The sequence below is a fragment of the Parus major genome, chromosome 2 (genome assembly GCF_001522545.3).
Source record: "Parus major isolate Abel chromosome 2, Parus_major1.1, whole genome shotgun sequence".
NCBI classification, from domain to species: Eukaryota; Metazoa; Chordata; class Aves; order Passeriformes; family Paridae; genus Parus; species Parus major.
Genome location: NC_031769.1, coordinates 98374639 through 98396885, shown reverse-complemented (window position 1 = coordinate 98396885; position 22247 = coordinate 98374639). Strand labels below are relative to the sequence as shown.

General features: G+C 44.4%; 1 protein-coding gene across 6 annotated transcripts in view; it reads left to right on the top strand.

The window, feature by feature from the left end:
- The window catches only part of LDLRAD4 (low density lipoprotein receptor class A domain containing 4), a 282113-nt gene that overhangs the window by 236457 nt on the left and 23409 nt on the right, over positions 1 to 22247 (top strand). The window contains exon 1 of one of the 6 annotated variants that reach the window (XM_015617174.1): positions 19936 to 20011. The exons of 3 other annotated variants lie outside the window; for them this stretch is intronic. Coding sequence is in view for 2 of the 3 variants with exons in the window: in XM_015617173.2 (XP_015472659.1) it covers positions 20502 to 20571 (70 nt within the window). In the remaining variant the exon portion in view is untranslated. Of the gene's footprint in view, positions 1 to 19935; positions 20012 to 20359; positions 20572 to 22247 lie in introns of those variants that run through there. 2 more of the 6 variants (XM_015617173.2, XM_015617171.2) reach the window with 2 other exon arrangements.

Below are 22247 nucleotides of genomic sequence, written 5' to 3'. Positions count from 1 at the left end.
TGGTGTGCGAGGCTCACCACATCATTGGCACAATCCCTCTTCCAAGTAGAAGTGGCTCACAGCTCCTCCATTGCAGGGTGCAGGTTTCCTGCTGTCCCACAATGGAGGTGGGAAGGAGGAGAGCATGACAGCTCTGCCTTGCAAAGAGCTACTTTTTTGTTGTTTATACATTGCTTACTCCATCTGAATTAGTGAGATACCTGTCTTATAGTGGCTGGGTACAGCTTGAGCCTCCTCTGGCATGTTCTAGCTACCTTCCTACATACTTGCTTTCATCCAAGTTGTACAGTATGAGGAAAGACGGCATTGTCATCCTGACTTACCAAATCTTGTATTAGTCATGTCTTTGGGAGATGGTGGCAGTTCTTCACCTCCCACGCATAGCCTAGATATAGTCTTTTACCAGGCTTGATATGGATTTAAAAAAAAAATAACATCTTAATTCTTTGTCTCCTTTAATTGCAAATGTCTGTAATTCATAAATTTTGCCATTTTGTTTGTCTGATGAGAACTGTAACCTGTGCTAAGAATGGTATTTTTGCTTCCCTGCCCCCTCTTGCTGTTGCAGTAGGGTGAATTGCATCATTTCTAATAAGATTAGAGCTATTTGCATTTTAAGGTGTTCAGGGTATTAGCTGGCAGTGTGTCAGTTTAGTCTGTCTGAGCTGGCTTTGGTCACCTCCCATAAAGGTTAGAGAGTTCAGAAATATTGTGCCTGGTTGAACTGAGAGTCTAGACATGTCTGGAGAGATCCTTAGTTTTCAGGTTTTGTCTAAGCTTTATTTCAATAGGGGTGTGAAAGCTACCAAAAAAAATGACAAGCTAACACAAAGGTTTGAAAGTCATTTGAGTCCTGTGTGGGTGAGAAATGCCTGTATCTGTACTATTAGTCAAAGAACAGTAAAGGGCACACACTGAAAAAAATAAAGAGCACTGTCAAGCAAATAAAAGGCCTTTTATTTGTGTGTAGGGATGGAGAAGGAGTCCAGGGTTGCTTCTGATTTTAACTGTAGAAACTTAGGTATGCCACTCAGACCTCTGCGTGCCAAGCTGTAGTCCTCTGCATTTGGCCTGATCTATGCAACCTTCTCTGGAGGTGAGCCAGGCAACAACCTTCCTGATGCTGCAGGAGTGAAGGAAAAGAACAATGAATATCAAAGTATTATTCCTGCAGGACTGCACACTTTGCTGCTCCTGGAGGCCCAGCTGCTGGTTGCTGCCCCTTGCTCCATGCAGCTGTGACCATAGCTCTGTCCAGCTCAGGGACGTTACCTGTGTGCCACCTTTCAGTTCAAGAGAGCTTTCCCTGAAGAGCCCCAGTTCCGTGCCTTGAAAAGACCCTTATCATTTTCTCCTCCTGTTCCAGTGAATCTCTTCACCTGCTGACCATTGAAAAACACATTGCCCAAGAACATTGTTTTCAGGGGAAGAACCCAAAACAGGGAGCAGTATTGCTCCTATGCCAGAAGTTGTCCTGAATTGTGGAAAATTTAATGGGCCTTAACAGAAGTTGGACAGTGACCTGACCCCTGACAGATGCCACTGTGTGTTGTGTTCTGTCTGGAGGAGTCACTATGCTGGAGCCATCATACCTTTTGTCCATACTTTGAAACTGTGGTGGAAGTAGGAATGCTAAGGATAGGCCATGGAGACTCCTCGTGTGGTTGCTGACAGGTAGACAAAACACTGGAGTTACATGCTGGGGTTTTTTTTGCCTCAAAGCTTGCAGTTTCTCAACTAGCAGATGAAGTAACCTGGGAAAAGGACAAAGGAACAGTAACATAAGTGGACTATGCCTGTTAAGGTTTCTAGAGAGGAATGAATGCAGAGCAAAAGCTATTTGCTTCTGCAAGTTTCTACAGGCAAATTATACTCTTGACCACTCTTCAGTTCTCATGATAGCTGGAGTATTTTAAAACTCTGATCCTGGAACTGTGTAATAAAAATGTCAAGTTTCATTAAAAAAAATACAGTGAAACATGTTTCTAGCCATCTTGACTGCAGCCCAAAGCTTTTGGGTATGGCCTGAGTAAACTCAAATGTTTCTAAATAGCAGAGAACAAGGACAATGTGTTTTTTTAGTCTTGGGATTAACATCAAGTGGGCAACACTAGAATTATCAAACCTACGTCATCAGTAGTGCTAAAGGCTCTTGAAGGATATAACCACCTCAGCAGTTATGTTTAATGTGAAGTGTGGAGAAGAGAGCAGCCAGTTCATTTCCCTAGTTATTTAGGCACCATTGGTGATATATTTGTGGTTTTTTTATATTTAATATAGGCTTTGATGTTTTCCCTTATGCATGTTTTTATTATATAAATAATGTCCTTGTTTCTTGGTGATTGCTGTTAGTGTGTACAAATACATTCATCTTTTGTTTCACCCTTCCCTAGTGACCTGTTACATTTAGTTATGGGATATACAGAGAGGAAATAATTAGTCTAACTTTGATCTGCCCTTGAAATTGCGCTGTGCTTTTAAACCACTGCAGAAGAAGAACAGTAAGTTTGTTTCTGCTCTTCTCAGCAACAAAGCAGAGTAAACCTAAGCACTATAAATTACTGTATTATGATAGCCTAAAGAGCCACTTTTTAATATATGAGTTGTAGATGGAAACTTTTCTTTCCAGCATGGAGATGCTGCAGATAGGGCAGTGGTGTGCCAGGAGCTCCTGAGCTGTGAAATCAGAGGAGAGCATTGGATCATCACTTCCAAGCACCCGCGTGGGTGCCCGGTTCATCTCACCCCCTTACTTTCATATAGTACCTCACCTTAATTTATTTTTCCACTTTTTATCAGTGAAGCCTAGTTTGTTAGTGATTATATTTTTAATTTTTTTTTTTTTTTTCATCTCTGTATTCTGCTTGGCACTGCACGAGCAAATTATTAAAGCTTCCCTGCTCCAGGGAGCTCTGGGAAGAAAAAAAAATCTGCCAGAAGTTATTTGAACTGGGCTGTAAAATTCGCAAACTGTTACAGGAAAAGCAGGTGTAGTTTTCTGTTACAGGAAAAGCAGGTATAGTTTTCTGTTTCTGAGCCACACAACCTAGAAACAAGGTAAAATTTGGGCGATAGAGCAAAAATGCAACAGCTTTGTTTTTTCCAGTTTCTGGTGGTGAGGAAGAGCCTTGGGTCCAGCCTATGGCCACAGAATTTGAACTGTGTGTCCATCTAGTTAATTTACTTACAATTGCTCTTTTGGGGTTTTTTAAACATTGGCTTATTTTTTAGTGCATGCTGTTTTTTGAGACACCAATACTATTAAAAGTTAGGTAATAGGACAATAGGAAACAGCTTTATTTCAGGTAGTATCTGGACCTTGTTTTTACAGTTTCTTTTACTGCTCAGAAAAACAGAGAATAGAAAGAATTTGGAGTACAGAAACACAATGCCAATTACTCCTTCTAATCCCCTTAGTCTGCTTGTGCATTTACTACATGTGGCTGCTTGGAGGATTGTCCCAGTGCAACAGAAAACTGTCTTGGTGATTCAGTAAATGGCTCCCTACACTGATCCATGGGAAAGACTATTTGCTATCAAAGTCCTAAAAAGGCTTTCCTTAGAGTGGGCTTTTTTTTTTTTCACTTTTTGGTTTTTGGGTTGTTTTTTTTTTTTCAGAATTTTTTTGGCTAGGCAGCTGTTGAGCTAAGAATACCCAGAATTTTTTACTGTGGATGTGAGTGTTCTACGCCTTAATCTCACCTCCTTTTTCATAAGCAAGTCATCTTCTTTGTCTTAGTTCCAGACCTCAAAATGCTAGGGATGTCTTTTTTTAATTGTGCAGTGCTCAGGCCACTGAAGCTGTGATTCTTGATTGAAGGATCTTTATGTTCCTGTAATACAAATAAATGGTGAAAATGCACTAGTTTTACCAAGATGTTGTTTAACGAGCATGGGCAAAATGTGAAATCAAAGTCTTTGTAGTGAGTCATAATTAAAGATTCCACTGTGTAGTTAGCACTGTTTTTATTTGACTATCTATTATTCCTGTGTGATATTTTCACATCCAGTGCAAGTATTTTTGTTGCTTTTATCTGTTAGCTGTTTTTCTGCCCAAAGCCATTGTGTGTTGCTCCTTTAAGATGACATCTCCTGTGATGTACCCCAGAGCTAGATGTAGTAGTATATAAAAGTGTCTTAACACACTTCACACTAGCACAGTGCTAAATTATTTAGGTTTTTCAAAAGGCATTTAGGCCTTTGCTGAAAGAGGATTCAAATGTGTACAGCAGTGGTGGTTATTACTCAGTGTATGTTTGTCCAGAAATGCATATGAAAGGTAGAGATGTTAATTTTAGTTTCACTGAGTCTCCCCGGCTGGAAAGGGAATGTAAATCTAAGTATGTATCTCTCTCTTGTGTTTCGCCTCTAGCAGCTTTTAGAATCGCAAATGCACATTTTTAATGACTAAATGTAACATTAACAGAGACCCATTCTGCCCCAGTTGTTTCAGCGGAGAGTGGACTTTCTAGTGACTGCTTTTAAGTAGCCATATCTATCTAATAAAGGTTTCCCCCACCCCCCTGGAAAAAAAAATAATTTAAAAAGCAGTGAAAATAAGATTATTCGTTTCTGTGCAAACTTCAGAGTGGCAGCTGGGATGTGAATTAAGAGGTCACGGTGTGTGGCTGCACAATAGACACTTTCCTCCAGAAGCTGGTATTTTTGTTCAGCCCTACCAGAGGTGGGCAGGAGGTTGTGCAGTGCCCCTGGGGCTGGCACCCAGTGCTGATGTCATGGTGGGTAACCTGCTGCATTCTCTGGGCATGGGTGGAAAACACCACCAGGGGTGGAATGCTATAAAGGATGAAAGGGTACCTTTAGGTTCTGTTTTTCTTCCAGGTTTTAAATAAATCCCATTTTAGGGAATTATGAGTGAAACAAAACTATTTTGGAAAGCCACCTTAGCCTTTCTCTCTGTTTTGCATTTCTAGACTCCCTGAACATGGAGCACTGCTTTGCTGGATGTTGGGGCCGTGAGTGCAGGTTTGGCAGCATTGCTGCTGTATATGTGCTCCTTGGAGCTGGCATTTAGAGCAGGCTCTAGATGGTGGGATCAGTCTTAGGCTGAGGCACCTGGGGAATGAGCAGCTCTCCCATCTGGGCACGGTGGTCTAGCATCACTTTGCTCCCCCAACATGCTGCAGCAGGGAGCTTGCAGCTTGCATAGAGCAGGAGGATACTTGATGTTATCCTGCCTGTATCTCCTGGCAACTTCTGCAAAGAGCTAGCTTATGGCATCTTGATTCTGTGTGAGGAGTGGGTGAATCTGAGTCCTGTTGGACAGGCTTTGGGGTTTGAGGGAGTCCATAAAGGGAAATGGAGCTTGGCCATGTGGCATCAGCTCCTGGTACCTTCCCATTCCTTTCCCATTAACGTGAAACTGGGATTAATTGACCTTAAATTAAGTACTTAATGTATATGATGGAAAAAAAGAGAAAAAGTACACTGCAAGGTTCATGTGAAAAAAAGGCAGAGAAACTCTGGATCAACCCGAGGACAAGGGCGATTCAGAAAGCCTTGCAGCCAGCTGGTGATGAAATAAAGCATGAGGGATTGTCCCTTCTCTATCCCAGCTGAGCCGGCAGGCTGGAAGGTTTTTCCTGGATGGCTGTTCTGCCAGCTCGCTGAAAGGAAGGCTTTCCAGGAGGTCGGGGCTTTCATGCTGTTGCACCTTCTGACTGGGCTGATGTGGGGAAGGAAAGAGACCTGGGGCAAGAGACAGCACAACAGCTTTTAAGGGTATGACCTTAAAGGAAGAGGAGTTGGAAAAGCCAAAGATAAAGACAGCCCAGAACATCCTTCCTGGGCTGCCAAGCCTAAAATTAGATGCAGGCTAGGCTTTGTTTTCCTTGCAGGCTCACATGCCACATGCGTCTTCCCCCAGTTGGCCTACTCCGTGAGGACGGCGAGTGCTGACGCCAAGGAGCACTTGACTCCCTGGGAATAGGTTTCTTGTGACTTTGTGTAGTCCCCATCATCACACAGTGGGAGCAGGTGGGCGACACGGCAGAGTTGCTGTCACGTGCGGGCACACGTGGTGTGACGCTGCTGACAACAGCTATCCTGGGACTGTTGCTGTTGACAGCCAAAGCGTTGTTGACTCCAGGGAGGGTCAAAATTATTACTGGTGACCACATGAGGTATTAAGGACAGGGCTGACGTTAGGAGTCCATGCACAGAACACAGCTCACCGTGTCACTTAGGTGGTGGTTTAAAGAGTGGGCAGTGGATTGGGATCAGGCAGCAGAGGGATACTGGATACCAGATCCCACACAGATGTTATAACTCTTCGCTTAAAGGCTGTCGCTTACATTTTGGCAGGGCACCTCTGAACAGTTATACCAAAAATCTCCACTTTTGCCAGATGGAAAAAAACACTTCAAAATAGTTTGGGCATAGCTTGGCCATTCAGGGTGAGCCAGAACAAAGTGTAGAGCTTATACGTGGGGCTGCACCAAATGTGGTTGGATTCTCATGTCAGTGCATTAAAAGGGAGCAGTGTGAGTGTATAGTCACTAATGTTTGAAATGGTGTATCTCTTAAGAAGACATACTGTTAAACCAGAATTACTCTCTGAGCTCTGAAACAGGCTATCTTAATTTTATTCGGAATTCACTTAGCACCGTTGTATTCACATTATGCAGCAGAAAAGCCTGTTAAGATATGTGCTTGCCAGGGAGTCCTGCGACTGAGCAAGAGCCTTTCTGATCTCTTTGCCAGTTTGTTACAAACTCTGCATGCAATTTGGGTAGTTTTGGAGTGTAGAAGTACAGGTAAATCAGACTGCAGTAGTACTTTTGGCATCTCTGCTAGCTGCCGTACAAGGGACTGATCAGCCCAGGCTATGTCAAGAATGCAGAGTTTCGTTTTTCATTTTGCTTCTCCCTGCCTGTTCTGTTTTGTCCAGATGCTTAAGGAAAAGCAGTGGTTTTCCAGCTGTCTTCTTTAATCCCCTTTGACTAGGCTGGAATTTTAGCCAAGCAGTACCTACGTTATAAGAAGGGAGAGGCACTGAGTACAATGCTGCACTAAGGGTTTTATGCTTGTCTCCTCGCTTGCTGCGTAGCCAGGATAAGTCTTAGACATTTCTCCAAATCCCTGTGAGTTTTTCTTCAAAATGAAGTGATTAACTTCTGCTGTAAACTTCCCCTTGTCTAGGGCATCCAGGCCTTGTGCTGAGCTTGACAGCATTCAAGATCTCCTGCCCACATAGACTATTAGGTTCTGCTTATCCTTCGTTTCCACTGCCTGGTGAAATATTAGATAACGGGGAAAGAGCTTATCTTACATGCGTCTGAACTGACAAATATGGCAGCCTTTCAGTAAAAAGGCTAATGCAGACGAGGCCTTTTTCCTGGCTGGAATAAGAATGAGGCCGGCGCTTGTCTTCCGCCGCTGACAACGGTCAGATGCATGCGGCATGATTTCCATAGCATCCAGACAGTCGGAGCACCTAATATCTACCTGTCTAGTCAATACATCAGCTTTGCTAGAGCGGGGAGCTGAAGTTTGTCATTGAGGCGGCTTTCTAATGCAGCACGAATGGATCTTTCAGCTGTACTCCAGGGTAAACATTGTAAGCTGTGAAAATTTATTTACCGGCGCTGACAAATAACTGTGTCAGTCACTTTTGTTTTCTCCCTGAAATAAGATATTCCTTATAAATGCCCTTATGGATTTAATTTTTGCAGCTTTGTGCGTGGGGGAAGGGGAGGGGGAGGACTTCTTGCTGTTTGAACACATTAATATTAGTGTTTGTTTCCCTATGTGCTTCTGCACATTAAAAATCAGTTTGTGTTTGGAGTCAATAATCTTAAAGGTATTTTCGAACCTAAATGATTCTATGATACTAATAATCTTCAGATGGACCCATTTCAGGGGTAACAGTTTGATAGTAGCAGCTGGGAAACGCTGTGCTGATAACAATGTCGAGGGGAGTTTGGCTTAACAGCACAACTGAGAAACTTTGCTTTGCTGTGCCAGGGCTACCTGGAGGGCCAAGAGGAGCAGGAAGGAAGAGGCTGCTTTGCACACAGGGTGCTGAGCAAGGCCTGCTACTCATTTCAGAAGTTTCTTGGCTCATCTGAAGCATAGGGCTGTGCTTGAAATTTAACACTTCCATTTTGAGAAAGAATACTCACTGTTATAATGTGGCATATTTCTGCATTGCATTCATACAGATATTTTGGGAAATTGTTTTCCCAGCTGTAAATTCTAAACTGTACATTCACTGGTGAATTCTAAGCCACCAGCTAAACCCCAAAGTGTCTGACAGCCAAAAAAGCTGGGGACTAGTGGGAGAAACCGGTGTCCTTTTTGGAAAAGAGGGAATAGGAAGTTTATGGGTGGCATTCTGCAGTATGGTGAAACACAAGTGTGTTCTGCATGGAGGAACTGGAAAGAGTTGTTAGTTGGGCAAGCCAGACACACCTAGACAGCATCCTGAGCTGCTGCCAATCCACACGGGGGGGTTTGGATCTCTTCCAGGCTTTGTTCCTGAAAATAAATTGTTCAAGATGGGAAACTCTGAAGATATTGACCAGTGAGCCATGCCTCTGGGTGTGAGCTTTAAGGGAGAGAACTCAGGTTTCAGATTTGGGCTAGAGGATCACAGAGAAAAAGCTGTGATTGAACTTTAGCCTACATTTTTTTGTTTGCAAGAGGTGGTCTACAATTTTTTTGGTGTTTTTTCCTTATAAATGGGATTTATTTTGGCCTCAGAAATTTGAGAAAGGACTTTGATCTGATTATTTAGTTTAGCTATTAACTTGTTTTGCATCCACAATTTATATAAAGAGATCACCTCTGTTATCTATTCCACTGGAGTGAAGAAATTTAAGTAACATGCATAAACCATGCAGAATATGTAAGACAATGGATATATGCTAGCTATTATGTTATTTAGTGCTTTGATAGCCATGTTGCAAAACAAATGAGGAGGTGGGGATGTCTTTTGGAACAGAATATGCTGCAGCGCCCGCCTTGATCTGCATTAGACATCTGCACTGTGAAGTACAAGCGATGCTCAAAGACGCACTGAGAAAACAAACGGGTTACAGAACTGTCGTGTTAGAAATGACAAAATGTGTAGGCAATGGAGAACCTAAAACTGCTTCAGTTTCAGGCAGGATGTTAAAGTATTAACTGAAGAGACAGCAGAATATAGCAGAAAAGATAAAATATGAACATTTTGGAATCTGGGACTCAGTTCTTTATGTGACAAAAATTCACACTGTGCTAAAAAAAAAAAAAAAAGAGCAAATTTTTTTTTTTTTAGCAGAAGAACAGACCCTCAAAATTTTGTGATTTAACACTGGGAACCACAACTCTTAACTTCTAGAGTTAAACCCTTGCACCCCCTTACTCCCCCCAAACCTCAAAAGCAGAACAACAACAACAAAAAAACAACTCCCAACGCAGAACAGAAAAGCACCTTCCTGAAAATATTTAGAGGTGTTCAGGTTTAAGTTGGCTTTGGGTAAGGCACCAACAATGAACAAAAAGTCTTAGTCTGAGCTTTCAGAGCAAGAAATGTGAGAGGAAATAAAGGAAAAATTACCAGAGTCTCTTTAAATTCAAAATGTCTAAGCTGTTTCTGCCCAAAAAAGGATAGATTGAAGCTGAGAGCCAGTTTGGGTTGTATGGCAGATTCACATTTCATATATGTGCAACTTTGGCTTGAGCAATTCCCTTCTTCCTGCTTTAGGTGTGTAAACCAGAAACCAGATGCATTAACAGCAAGGTATTCGGTGTGTCTAAAAAATCCAGGATATACTCTGGAAAGGGTGTGCCTTTTCTAATTCACTTAGCAAAACTGTGCTAATATGATGACATGCAGTTTTCAAGGCAGGAAATACGGCATGTAAAGTATTGGCAGCACCTCAGCCTCACCATCCTGAGTATCATATAGCAGTATTTCTCAGACTTTATCCATGAGCCATCAATGATCTCTCCAAGAAGACCCTTTTGAGTACCTACCACAGCCAGGGAATTGGATTCCTGAGGGCAGAGGTGGCTGGGAAGCTCTTGCTGCAGGGTGTGAACTTTATAAGGGAAGCAACTGCAAGTTTGTGCTGCACCTGGTTAGGACTACAGAAAGCAGGAATGGTGTGGGATGTACAGAGAGTAAATACTGCCCTGCCTGAGGGCAGGGGCTGTGTGGCCAGGCCTTTCCCACATGTGTGATCCTCGTGGAGTGGTGTGCCCAGGCATTGTGCACAGAAGAGAGGGTGCACACAGGTGCTGGGTGAAGGCTGGCACACAGCACGTGGGGGAGGCTGGGGTGCCCTGTGCATGTGGCCAGCACATGCCTCCGGTGTCAGACGCATCCCAGACCCCGTGTGCTCGCTGGATATGCGCTGTGCTGGCAAGCTGCACACTCTCACGAGTCATTTGTCTGGGACTTATGAATGGCAAAAAGCCTGGTCTGAGCTGCTATGCAGATCAGGATGCCGGCACCCTGAAATCCCGGACAAATCCCCTTAGCTCTTTTGGTAAATCTGCAACTGGGATTTAACGTTGTGACAGCACATCCTAAGTGTGGTAAAAATAGCCTGTCTCCCAGCAGTGCAAACCTGACTCGCACCTCACAGTTAATGGGTGAGCAGTCAAGGCTGTTTCTGGAATCATTGCACGAATGCATGAAGCGGCGCCGGTGGCAGGGGATCACAGAGCAGCACTGTAAAACGCTTGCCTGGCTCAGGCCGATTCTCTGCAGCTTTGACTTAAAACTCAGCGGATCAGAAGTGTGGCAGAGACCCCTGATCCCAGACTGGAAGGGATGATGGAGAGATCTCTCTGCCCTTTGCTTCTCCAGAAGGCTTTGTCTGCCCTGGGTTTGCCTGGAGGTAGTCTTGAAGGCGTGCTGTGTGGGCAGCGTCCCCTCCTAGGCTGGGCACAAAGCTTAGCCCTCTCCCTGAAGGCTGCATAAGAACTTGGATTTACTTAGTTTTAACCCTTTACCTTAATCCTAATGAAAACCCATGTCTTATACTAAAAATTAGGGCTGCACCAAATGTGAAGCATCAGTAGTTTTGCTGCCCCAATGGGGTAACATAGAGAAGTGAGAGGGAGTGGATGTGATTTTCCTGCTCTTCATGCACGCACAGGAGATCACAGTTTCTCTGTGACGCTGAAAACAAATATCTTACTCTCAAAACTTCCTCTCCAACAAGTCAATTCAGCCAAAAACCCTTGCCCCACCCAAATGGGGTGTAGTGTTATCTTTTTAGTGGGCTGCACAAAAATGCTACCGGTGAGTCAGTACAATGTCAGATGTGCAGTTGTACAGAGTGGGAATACAGGATGAAGTAGTTTGAAATGCAGCCTCCCATCCAAAAATATCAGCCAACCAACTGTAAGATGCATTAGCTATCATTTCCCAGTGCGTCTGGTAAGATTTCAAGCAAATGTTGGTTTTTTGCTGTCACACACAGGAAAATACCACTGCAGCCCCTTGGGACCAGCCTTTTGCTAATTGGGAAAAGGTATTGGTCCACTTACCACTGGGCATATTTTGAAACTGCATCTTTGTGATTTAGGTGCTTACATGCCATCTTCAAAAGCAGCTTAGCTTTTGAAGTGAGCGAGGTGAGTGCTCCGTGGAAGTGCTGAGTGGGTCCTGCTGTGGTACCAAGAGAGAGAAGAATGGAGATGACAGGCAGGAAGAGTTGAAGGGACTTGCCTTAGGTCACTAATAGGTCTGTGACAGAGTTAAGGAGAGAAACTCTGTCTCAGTCTGATCTCGTAGCTAGTAGAAGATGCATCTCCCTAAGCACCTATGCCATACCTTGTATGCAGTCTTGTATATTCTGTATGCAGGGTAATTTTTCCTTTCTTGGTACCTGAAGTCCTCCTATGAGACACTTCAAGTTTAATTGTATCCTACCTGATCCAATATTATGTTAGGGCTACAGGGGAAAAATGGATGGAGAAGCAGTGTTAGAAAACACCTCTCAACCATCAATGAGACCCCAGCTCTGTTCTGGATTCTGTTCAGAAACATCCTTCCTGACTGTCTGGGCTCAGTAACATCACTTTAGAGTGTGACTCTGCTACTCCACATATGAGCTAGCACTGCAGGGCTGCTGGTTTTGTTCCTGACTCTTGGCTTCCATCCTGAAACGACAGTGTCATTTAAACTGCCTAAAAATACAAAAGTTAGCCTGCCCTTACACAGGGTACAAGAGGTTGGTGGTCCTCATGGTAAATGGTCAAGCTGCCTTCCTGTAAAGTGTAGTGTCTCAGAAGTGGCTTGAGTTTGTAGATACCATTAATTCTGCTGAAAACGAGAATACTGTCATGCGCTGGGTGGGACTGGTCTCATTTTATGTAAAATAGATGCAGATTTAAGCTTTGTATCGAGTTGCTAGGGTGCTGTCCATCAAGCAATGTTTGGAAATCACTTTTTTAGAAGCTATGCCAGTTTTGACATGCTGCTTTAATATTTTTCTGGCTGCAATAGGGCAAGACATAGAAATCTTATGTTGTCATCACACAGAGCTGCAAAACGTTCTTTTTAATCTTTTTTTTTTTTATCATTTTTTTTGCTTTCTCTCTCTTGCACTCTGTCATATGGAAACCAGATCAAGATTATAAAATTATTGCCCACAAACTGTGATCTTTCTTCTCTTTTGTGGTGAGAACTGACAAGTCAGTGATGGCTTGGTGCTGTTGGTACTAGCTGTTCATGCCGCACTCATTTGTATGTATCGGGAAGTGCCGAACTTGGCGTTCTTCTCAGTTGGCACACAGGCTGGTGAAACGTCAGATTTTTAATTGTGATAAAGTTCACGAAAGAAAAAAAATTATGGCAGATGTTTCCTTTTGTCAGAGCGAACTGAATCATTGAAATGTGATATGATGTACTATGAAGAAGTCAATGTAAACACCATCCCTGTGAACATGTCAGAAGACTGAAGAACTTAGACCATTCATGGTAATGTTGAAAACCATGTGGTCTGAATGCTGTATTACCAAGCTTTTCTCTTTAAATGCAGAGCATGAATCTTATGAATTTTTATTGCCTTTCTACAAAATGAAAAGATAACATATTCTGCTGTGGTAAAAATAGCCTGGTAGCTTCTGCAGTGTGGTTGTCGTTTCGCTGGTGGTTTACTCAGAGGTCTGCTTTTCACAAGTAACAGGGAGGTATCCCGTTCCCATTGAGTGCTGAGCTTGCTCGCTTAATTTCCTCTTTTCTAGAAGATGTATTTTTGGGAAGTCTTACTCCTTTTCCAGTCTGAAGGAAGTGACAGAAACGCTGCTGCTTGCTGAGGGATGCCTGTGATGATGCGTTAAAACTGGCTCCCGATAAGTGGTTGTGGAAAAACTGCAGGAAGCATCTGACAACTGACATTCTCTGTGGATTTTTTTCTCCTATTTCCTCCTCACATCTCCTGCTTGAGGGTTATTGTCCACACAATCACTTAGGCTATTAGTCAGAAAAGAAGTGCATTACAAACTTCCTGATACTTCCCCATGACCTGAGTCCTTTTTATCTGCAGTTATTCTTGTTCTTGCTGGCCTAAGAAATCTTGACTAGATTCTGATTCTTATTTCCAGTGTTGTCCTTTCTCAAGATTTTGCCTTAAATTAAATGATTTTCTTAACACTTCAGCTGCTGGAATCAAGCATGAATGAATACATTAATTTTGATATAAAGATCAAGGAAACTCTGGAAAGATAAGACCTAGGTGGATCCCAAAGGGATGTTTTATGTCACTCTTCTTATTTCTGATATGAGTGAGCCTGACTTTACTGTTTTGGAATGCTGTGGATTGGAATAGATTACTCTGTTATGTCATAAGGAGGGTTATAAACTACGGCAAATCCAAATAATTTTGCCCACCAAAAATCTCAATCCTCACTGCCTTTGGGGGTGCACTGCAAATGAGGTGAATGTGTTTCGCAGACACATTTAAATACTCATATAATGTGATCAATTAAATTGATTTATTGGGGAAAATTTGTGTTTCTGTGCGTGGACATACATGAATTGTATGCCAGTCATGTGTTTTATTTAAACTGGGCCTGCAGAAGCCAGAAGTAATGAACTTAGTAATGTGATAACAGCTGTTAATCACAGAGCCTCTGTAGTTCTTGCACCACGGCAATTTGTGGAAAAGCAGTGTGCTTTTTTAAAACTGGCAGAAGTTTTTGCACCTCTCTTGCACCATAGGAGCTTAATCCATCGTGAAACCTCGTTAGAAGCTGCGCCATTGTATCCTGAGGCAGATGTGAAATTTGTGTGAGTCACCGATCTGCGATCAAGCTGAAGGAAACTGAGTCTGTGGTTCTTAAGAAAGAAGGCACCCATTTGGGATGCATTTACACAGCTTCTTTAGTATAAATCATTAGTGCTATAAACTATCCATTATTGTTAGGAGAAGAAATTTAACAATGCAAATAAAACAAAATACTGTGGCAGTGCAATTTTATGCTTGATTGTAATGTTTAATGGCATGTTCTCATAAAGAGATTTTCCCATCCTTCAGACCTATCGTGTCTGTGACTCACTTGATTTCCGATGGTTTGAACATCCCTCATTTTATTCCTAGAGTTGTTTTCTCTAGAGCAATTTCTGTAAACGTGCTGCAGCATGGGGTTATCTAGGGTTAATTTCCCTTATGATTACACATCCAGACAGCATGTATGTAAATGCTGCAAGACAAATGATAAGAAAACTGCAGGATGAACGACAACAAATTCCTTTGTTTTGCATGTAGATCCATTTACCAGTACTGAGGTCTTTCCTTTGGTCACTTTTAAATGTTAACACTAGCTTATATTGTAGTTCTAGCATTGTAGTTCTTTAAAAGCATTATTTTTATGTCATCACTGACCTCAGATTTTGCATTCTGTTGATTCCCTTTGTTCCCCATATCTCCTTGGATACTTTTTCCAGGTTCTCTCTTCATCATTTACTTTCAGGTACAAGACAGCACCATCAGTGAGGCATAGCTTTGTATCTCCTAAACTAGCTGATTATATTAACGTCAGAAATAAAATACAGCTCTTCACATTCTACTTGTATTTTTAGTACTGTATTGTAATCCTGGTTCTGCTTTACCTTCTTACCTCTGTTCTGTCTTGCCCTTAGATTTTTTTTTTCTTTTTTGAGACCAAGGTTGCTGGGTTTCCTTGTGATCTTTCTGCACAGTCCAGCTTTTTGAAGTCTTTGCATACACCATAGTCAGAAAGTACTAAAATATTTGATAGTCTGTTAACCTGCAGTCGAGTGCCCGTTGTTTTCTTTTCCTGGCTGCCAGGGAGTTTGCTGGCAATTGAGATTTATGGAGCGAATAATCCACCTGGCAGGAGACTCTCTGTAACTGAAGTATGTTCTTTAGTGGAAGAATGAACGTTCTTTGTGTGTCTAAAATACCACTAATAGCTTATTTAGCAACCTGTACTTCTACAACAGGGCTTTCATTTTTGTGTTGGAGGTGGATTTTTGCATATGCTTAATTCTAGCATCCATGCTAATTCTATCCCTCATTTAACTTTCATCCATTCCTATGGCAGGATAATGCATGATGTGATCTCTCAGCTTTTTAATGTGGTCCTTAGTGCATTTCTTCTAGCTCCTGCTTGAACAGAAAAAAAAAAAAATAATAATAATGAGGGATGATTCTTTCCTGTACTTGCTGGGAATTGCCTGGAAACCACAGGGAGCTTAGGCAGGGTAGTCATGCTGCAACCAGAGACTCCACAGAATCCAGTACCAGGTACTAATTGCAAGTACTGCCATGAGAGCTCTGAATAATAACAGAATAAAAAACAAACAAACAAACAAACAATATTGTGATCCTTTCTCTTACTTAAATAGCTCATTTTTACACTTAGTTGATTTGAGCTCGAAATGTGACAAAAGCTGTAGAATGTGATCAAACTTAAGGATGGAAGGAGGTGCAGTGTTTTAAGCGTGGCTGATTTTGTTTGCTAATTTTGGACAGAAGTAATTGGAGGATTTGAAGTAGCCAATGACTAAAACACATGGAAGCCACTGTACCACAATATTCACCCTAATGGTGGGAAATTCTGGTTCTCAGACACAGTGTTACTTTTTCCCCTTGGGGATGTTTTCCTGGTCTGAATAGTCTGGGTTGATTATTTTCCTCATATTTACAGCTGCCTTTCCCTGCCCAGAGCTTCTCATTCTTCAAGCATCAGCACCAGGAAATTCTGTACCTGTTTTTCAGCAGTGGCAGGGGAGCATTGAAGTTACCAGCAGTGTAATCTCCAGGGTAAACAGGGCCAGGGCATTATGTTCACTGTACCATTTAACCCTGCTGGAACAGACGACTGTAAATTGCCTATGTCGAGCCAACATGTGAGGACTAACAGAACGGCAGCGGGGATAATTCATAAGTAGATTTTCTCACTCGCCAGTGTAAACAGAGCCAGTGCTAGTCAGGTCTGAAACGGTGATTACTTTGAAATCAGCATGTTATAATTCAGTGTCCCTGATTGAACCCTCCTTCCAGTACAGGGAAACCAACCACTGCATGTGTGGCCAGCACAGGGATCACTCAGGCTGTACAACTATGCATATGAAGGACTGCTTGAATTTCCTAATCCTTCCTATTACTGCAGAGTAAAGAACAGCTTTAACAGGGAGTGAATTTAGAGGCCTTAAATACTGTCTTCTTCTCTCCACCAACTTTACTTCTTTTGGGTTGCGTTGCTAATCTCTTCACAGTGCTCCCATCTGCTTGTTCCTTGCACATAATCACATTAAACACAACATAATACCTCTGGATACATACTGCTGGCAAATCAGTTACTTGAGTTCACTGCCTGTGAGAAAAGCAGTTTTTCTTTCCCTTGGTTGGTGCCATTCCTCTGTATCTTTTTCTGACAAACTTAAATTCCAGATTTAATCAGAAAGGTGATAATTTCCCCCAGGGTGGTGGCAGTTTGAGAGGCGGAGGCATGGGACATTCAGTGGGTGCATCTGCAGTTGCCTGAAGCCTTGAAGTTGCTTGACAGTGCAGGGAGGGGGAAGTACCTCTGCACACACCCCCACTGTCCAGGTGGCTTGGCTGCAGGCAGGAGGAAGCATACCCTTATTGTCCAGTTCCAAGACTTTTCTCTTACTCTTCAAAGTAAGGGCTGGCCAAGAACCTGCCCACAGTCAGTAACGTCTTTACAGAATCAGAGAAAAAAGGGAGAAGTAGCAGAAATGCAAAACTCATATTGAGAAAGCAGCATCTGTCCAGTTTTGGTCACCAAAGCATGACTGTTTCTTTACACTTGAGATTAACATCTCTACTAACAGTAAAAAAAAAAAATCAGGTTTTGTTCTTGTGGGTTCCAGAATGAGTCTTTCATTTTCCCAGTAGTGATCTGAGGAGACAGATCAGTGAACACGTCCTTCATAAAATTTCACCTGTTACCAAGTTTAACTAGCCCTTGGTTTTATCATTAATATGCTAGACTTGCAATGGCCTGTGGAGAAGCATTATGACTCTGTGCCAGAACCTGCTTAAGGAGCTTCAACCCTGATGCCAGAGTAGCCATCCTGCTCAGAGGTCATGGTGGAACCTGCAACTTGGAATTTTAGCAGGAAGCTGATCCCCCATTCTTGTTGACAGAGAAGCTTATATGGGCTCTCTGGCACAGGGCTTGATTCACATTTAAAAGTTTGTGATAAATTCTTAATAAATACGTGATGAGCCAAATATTGTACTGAGGATGTTCTTGAGGATACTTATCAGGTGCACCACTTACGGATACAGAAGTCTGTAACCATTTTGCAGTCATTGTGCCTGCGCTTGTACAATAATAGTTGGTAGGTGCTGGGCTAGAGAGGGAGTAAAGTGTGTTAGTTATCAGTCTATGTGCCGAATCCCCAGTCTTGCCAAAGCAATTATTTTATGTCATGGGTTAATGCTCTTCAGGAACTGAAGGCTCTAAACATCTACAGTTAATTGAATGAGTAAAAGAGAAGCATTAATACAAATATATTAATTTGGTTTGTTTTCTGCTTTCTTTGTAGTCTTTAAACTGCACTCATCTGAAACCAACTTCTCTTTTTAAACATGAGGTTTAAATGATGTATGTAGGTCAGTCTTTGACTCAGAAACGTTGTCTTACAAAGTCCTTGAAAACAGAGTTTGCAACAGGAAGGTAATTGGCCTCAGCAGCAGCTCTGTACACATTGAGTGGGTATGTCCACACAACAGCCATGTTTAGAAGTCTGGTCTGTTGAATTAATTGTTTTCAAAGTAGTTTAAGGACAATCAGCTTGTAATTCGAAGGTGCTCCACATCTGCTATCTGTACTGAATTACTTCTCTCCTCTGGTAACAGTGCTGTACTTGGTTAATACTCCACTTGCACAAAAGCATTCCCTTGACACATAATTTAAACTCATTCTGCTCTTCTAGGAACTCTCAAAGGATATTTATTTACAGTCCACAATCACTGTCCCCCAGCTTGACTGTTGTGTTTGGATTGAGGCCTTAGACCTTGCAGTATCAAGCTAAACGTCAACAACAGTTTAATAAATCCAGACAGTGGGGATAGCCTGTAACCAGGAGAGAGGCCCTGCTCTGTGCTGTGGATATATATAGCAGGATATGCCTCCCTAATATTTTTAACCCCCTGGCTCTTCATAGTGCTAGCTTGATAGGTAACTGTAAGCGGGCCCACTCCTCTCAGCCTCTTTCCCCTCCTGGCTTTTGCTCTTTGACTTTGAGTTAGGGCATCTTTTTATTTGAGGCTGGTCCATGGGATTTACAAACATGAAAGGCATGGGCAGCAGTGGGTCTGCCTCCATGGTCAGCTCCAGAGCTGTGTGTGGGGGAGAGCAGTGCTGGTGTGAGCTGAGCTGAGCTGAGCCAGCCACAGCCTGCTGGGAGAGGGGCATGGAGCCTCACCAGTGCTGCAGCCCATCTCCTCTGCTTTCAGGAGCTCCAAGGCCCTGGCCAAGTGTGGACCAGAGGGAGAACTCACTTTTCTTGTTCAGATAAACACACCGGTCTTATTCAGTGCTTTGGGGATGCCACCATAATCCAGAGGAGTAACTAGGAACAGGAGTCTTGGCCATGATGGTGAAGCCAATATAGGAGGAACATCCTGGGAGTCAAGGGACACTCTGCTAACAGAGCTTCCTAACATGGCACTAATGTTCCTAACACTGTGGGACTGTGCTGCTCCTATGCACGCTGGCAGCAGGGACAGCCCTAAGTCCCTGCTGCTGCCCTCCATTGTGGTGCTCTGAGTGGGAATACAGGTGGGGACTGGGATGAGGAACCCATCTGGCAGTGTTTATCAGCCAGAAAGGCGTCAGAAAGGCTGGCTCAGTGGCAGGGCTGGGGCAGCCATAGGGGTTCAGGGGGGCCAGAGGGGTTGAGGGACTGCACAGGGATTGAGGGATTGCACAGGGGTTCTGGGGTAGGCAGAGGAGTTTAGGGGCAGGCACAGGGGTTCAGGGACAGCAGAGGGATTCACTGGCAGGCACAGGGCTTTAGGGAAAGGCAAGCACTGCTGGGGCTGGGAGTTCTGCCAAAGAAACACACATGCGGCTGGAGCCCGTTGCTCTTCTTTTCCCTCCTTCTTTAATTTGTTTGGTTTTTCGGTTTTTTTTTTAAACTTGAGGTTACAGGCATTGTTCCTTCTGATGGTTACGGTTTTACAGTATAGCTCCAGGATGCGACTCCCTCGTATTTTCCGCATACGTACACACACGGCTGCCCGTGAAACTTTGGGTAAGGATCCCGCGGCCGCGCAGCTGGGAGCATCCCTGGATCACTCTCGCTGTCTGTGTGACGCTGGGGGCGAGATTTGGTTGCCGCTGCCCTTTGAAGCGCCCAGGGCCGGGATCGCGTCCGGCCCCGCGCGGTCCCGTCCCGGCGGGCGGGGCGGGGCGGGGCGCGGGCACGTGCGCGGGGGCGGCGCGGGCGCGGCGCAGGCGCGGGCGGGCCGGGGCAGGCGGCGGAGCCGGGGCGCCCCGAGCGCGCCGCGCCGGGCCGGGCTTAAAGAGCGGCGGCGGCGCGGGTCAGGTACGGACCTTCCTGCACCCCTCCTTCCCTCCCTGTCCGCGCTCCGCGCCTCCCCGCGGGGCTCGCCCAGCAGCGGGGCAGCGCCTTTCCGTTCTTTTTGTTCTCGCCGGTCGACGACTGTTTTTTTGTTTTTTTTTTTTTTCTTTTTATCGTTATTGTGATTTGGGTTTTTAAATTTTTTTATTTTTTTATTTTTAATTCGTTCCGCCCCGGGCGCGGAGCCCGGCGGGACCCTGGTGTCCGTGCGTGCGCGCACACGCGCGGCCGGGGCACGGCGGGGCGGGAGCGGCCGGTGCCGGCCGTGCCCGCCCGCTCCGGCTGCGGGGCGGCAGCCGCGCTCCGAGCGCCGGGAGAGGCGCGGGCGGGAGGCTCCCTGGCAGCCTCCCTGACCGCGTCCCCTCGCTGGATGGAGCCCGGGGCTGCCGGGGATGCGGTGCCCGCCGCGGGGGCTGGCGGAGCGGCTTGAGCCCCCCGCCCGGCGGAGGCGAGCATGTCCAGTGAGCGGCTTAACAAGACAGCGGTGAAGGATGCGCGGTTAAAAGACCTGTTGTTGGAAAGAGGTACCGGCGCTTCCGCAGGGGCAGGGACCGCGGGATGCGGCCCGGGGCACCGCACAGCCCGGCCCGCCCGGGAGCGCTCAGCGGCGGAGCTGCGGGCTCTGTGTGCCAGGGGAGGTTCGGGGTGACGGTCTGCTGTGATCGCTGGTAGGGTTGTCAATTGTGCCTCTCTTTTCGAGCTCTTCTGAGAAGGTGATTTTAATCCACGCGTAGTTAGTTGTCTTTTCCGTGTTGGGCGTTTACCCTGAAACGTTGTGTTTGTTTTTAGGGTTTTTCCCCCCGTGGAGATTTTTTATTAGAAGTGTTGTTTCTTGCGTGTAAAGGAACGGATATATGTGAGTGTGACAGGCTCGGGGTAGTAAAACCCCGAAAAGGCTTTTCTCTTCCTGAAGCTTTGCCAGGTTTCTTTCCCAGTAAATTTATAGGACAAGTGGGCAGGCGGAGATGCCTGTCTGGAAGGCGGTGGTGGCCCTTCACGCCTGGCAGGTGTTGGGCAGGAGACATGGTGGGGGCCGGGGTGACCCAGTGCCTGTCAGCAGCCTCTAGGAACTATTTAAATGGCCATGAACTGTGCCAGCAAATACAGACTGCTGCTGCTGTGTGCCTTTGCTTTTTACTGGTAATAACCTAATGAGCAGCAGGAATGTCACTCAGGAGCAAGAAGACATTTAAAATTATCTTTGATTTTTCTCCTGCTTTCCATTGAGTAAATCCTCTTGAATATCAGTAAGGTGTTTTGTTGCAGTTTGGTGTTTACAATGTAAACTGGAGGTGGGAAATCCCGTGCACTCACAGCTGTATGCTGTGGTTTTTATTTTCTTTATTGTATGGCCATGTTTGATTAAAACATTTTCAAATGATTCCCTCCCATGGGAAGTGCTCACAGACCAAATCACTCATCTCTAAGGGAGAGGTACTGTCCCTTGCCACTGAAATGCAGGGGCCTCGATAAATTTAGAAGACTCTGCCCTTGGCTGATAGAGAGGTAACATGTCATTCTAGTGATCTGTGCATTCTAGGAAAGCCTAAATCAACATTGCTTGTTTTGCATGTTGCCCTTTAGCAGCAGTCTCTCAATTTCCAGTCTGAAGTGTGACGTGGACACAAAAAAAAAAGTTTGGCTAAAGAAACCCTTTAGTACTTCAGTACTTTAGTACTTCAGTGAATTGCAGAGGTTGTCAACTGTGTAAAGTCTGTGTTCTGTGTTTCTGAGCCAAGAAAAACTGACTTTTAACCGAACTGTGGCTTGGGTGGGTTTATTTTTTAATTAATTCTGTTCTTCCGGCTTTTTGATCTTTTGGTGCCGACACTGTTAGCTTCCAGACACAAGAGAGGGGAAAAAGAAAGATCGCTGCCCTGCGTGTGGGGTTGATAGCAAAAACAGAACACAAAGCACTGACTAACCAAATTCTTAGAAAATGTTGGTGGTCTTAATGATGAATGGAAAGTACTTAACAGCAAAGAGTGATAAAGTGATAGAAATATTTTTGCCCTTTAGTATTTCCTTAGTCTTAAGCAGGCTTAGTTACTCCTCAGGAGATGATGGTAGACCCTCAGCACTTCGGTGGTGTGGCTGTGCCTGCTGGTAGCTTGTGATAGCTGGACCTTGGCACCAGCACACTTGCAGCTTCTGTAGCCTGATGTTCTGTGTGCAAGAGATCTTAGAATAATGAAACAGC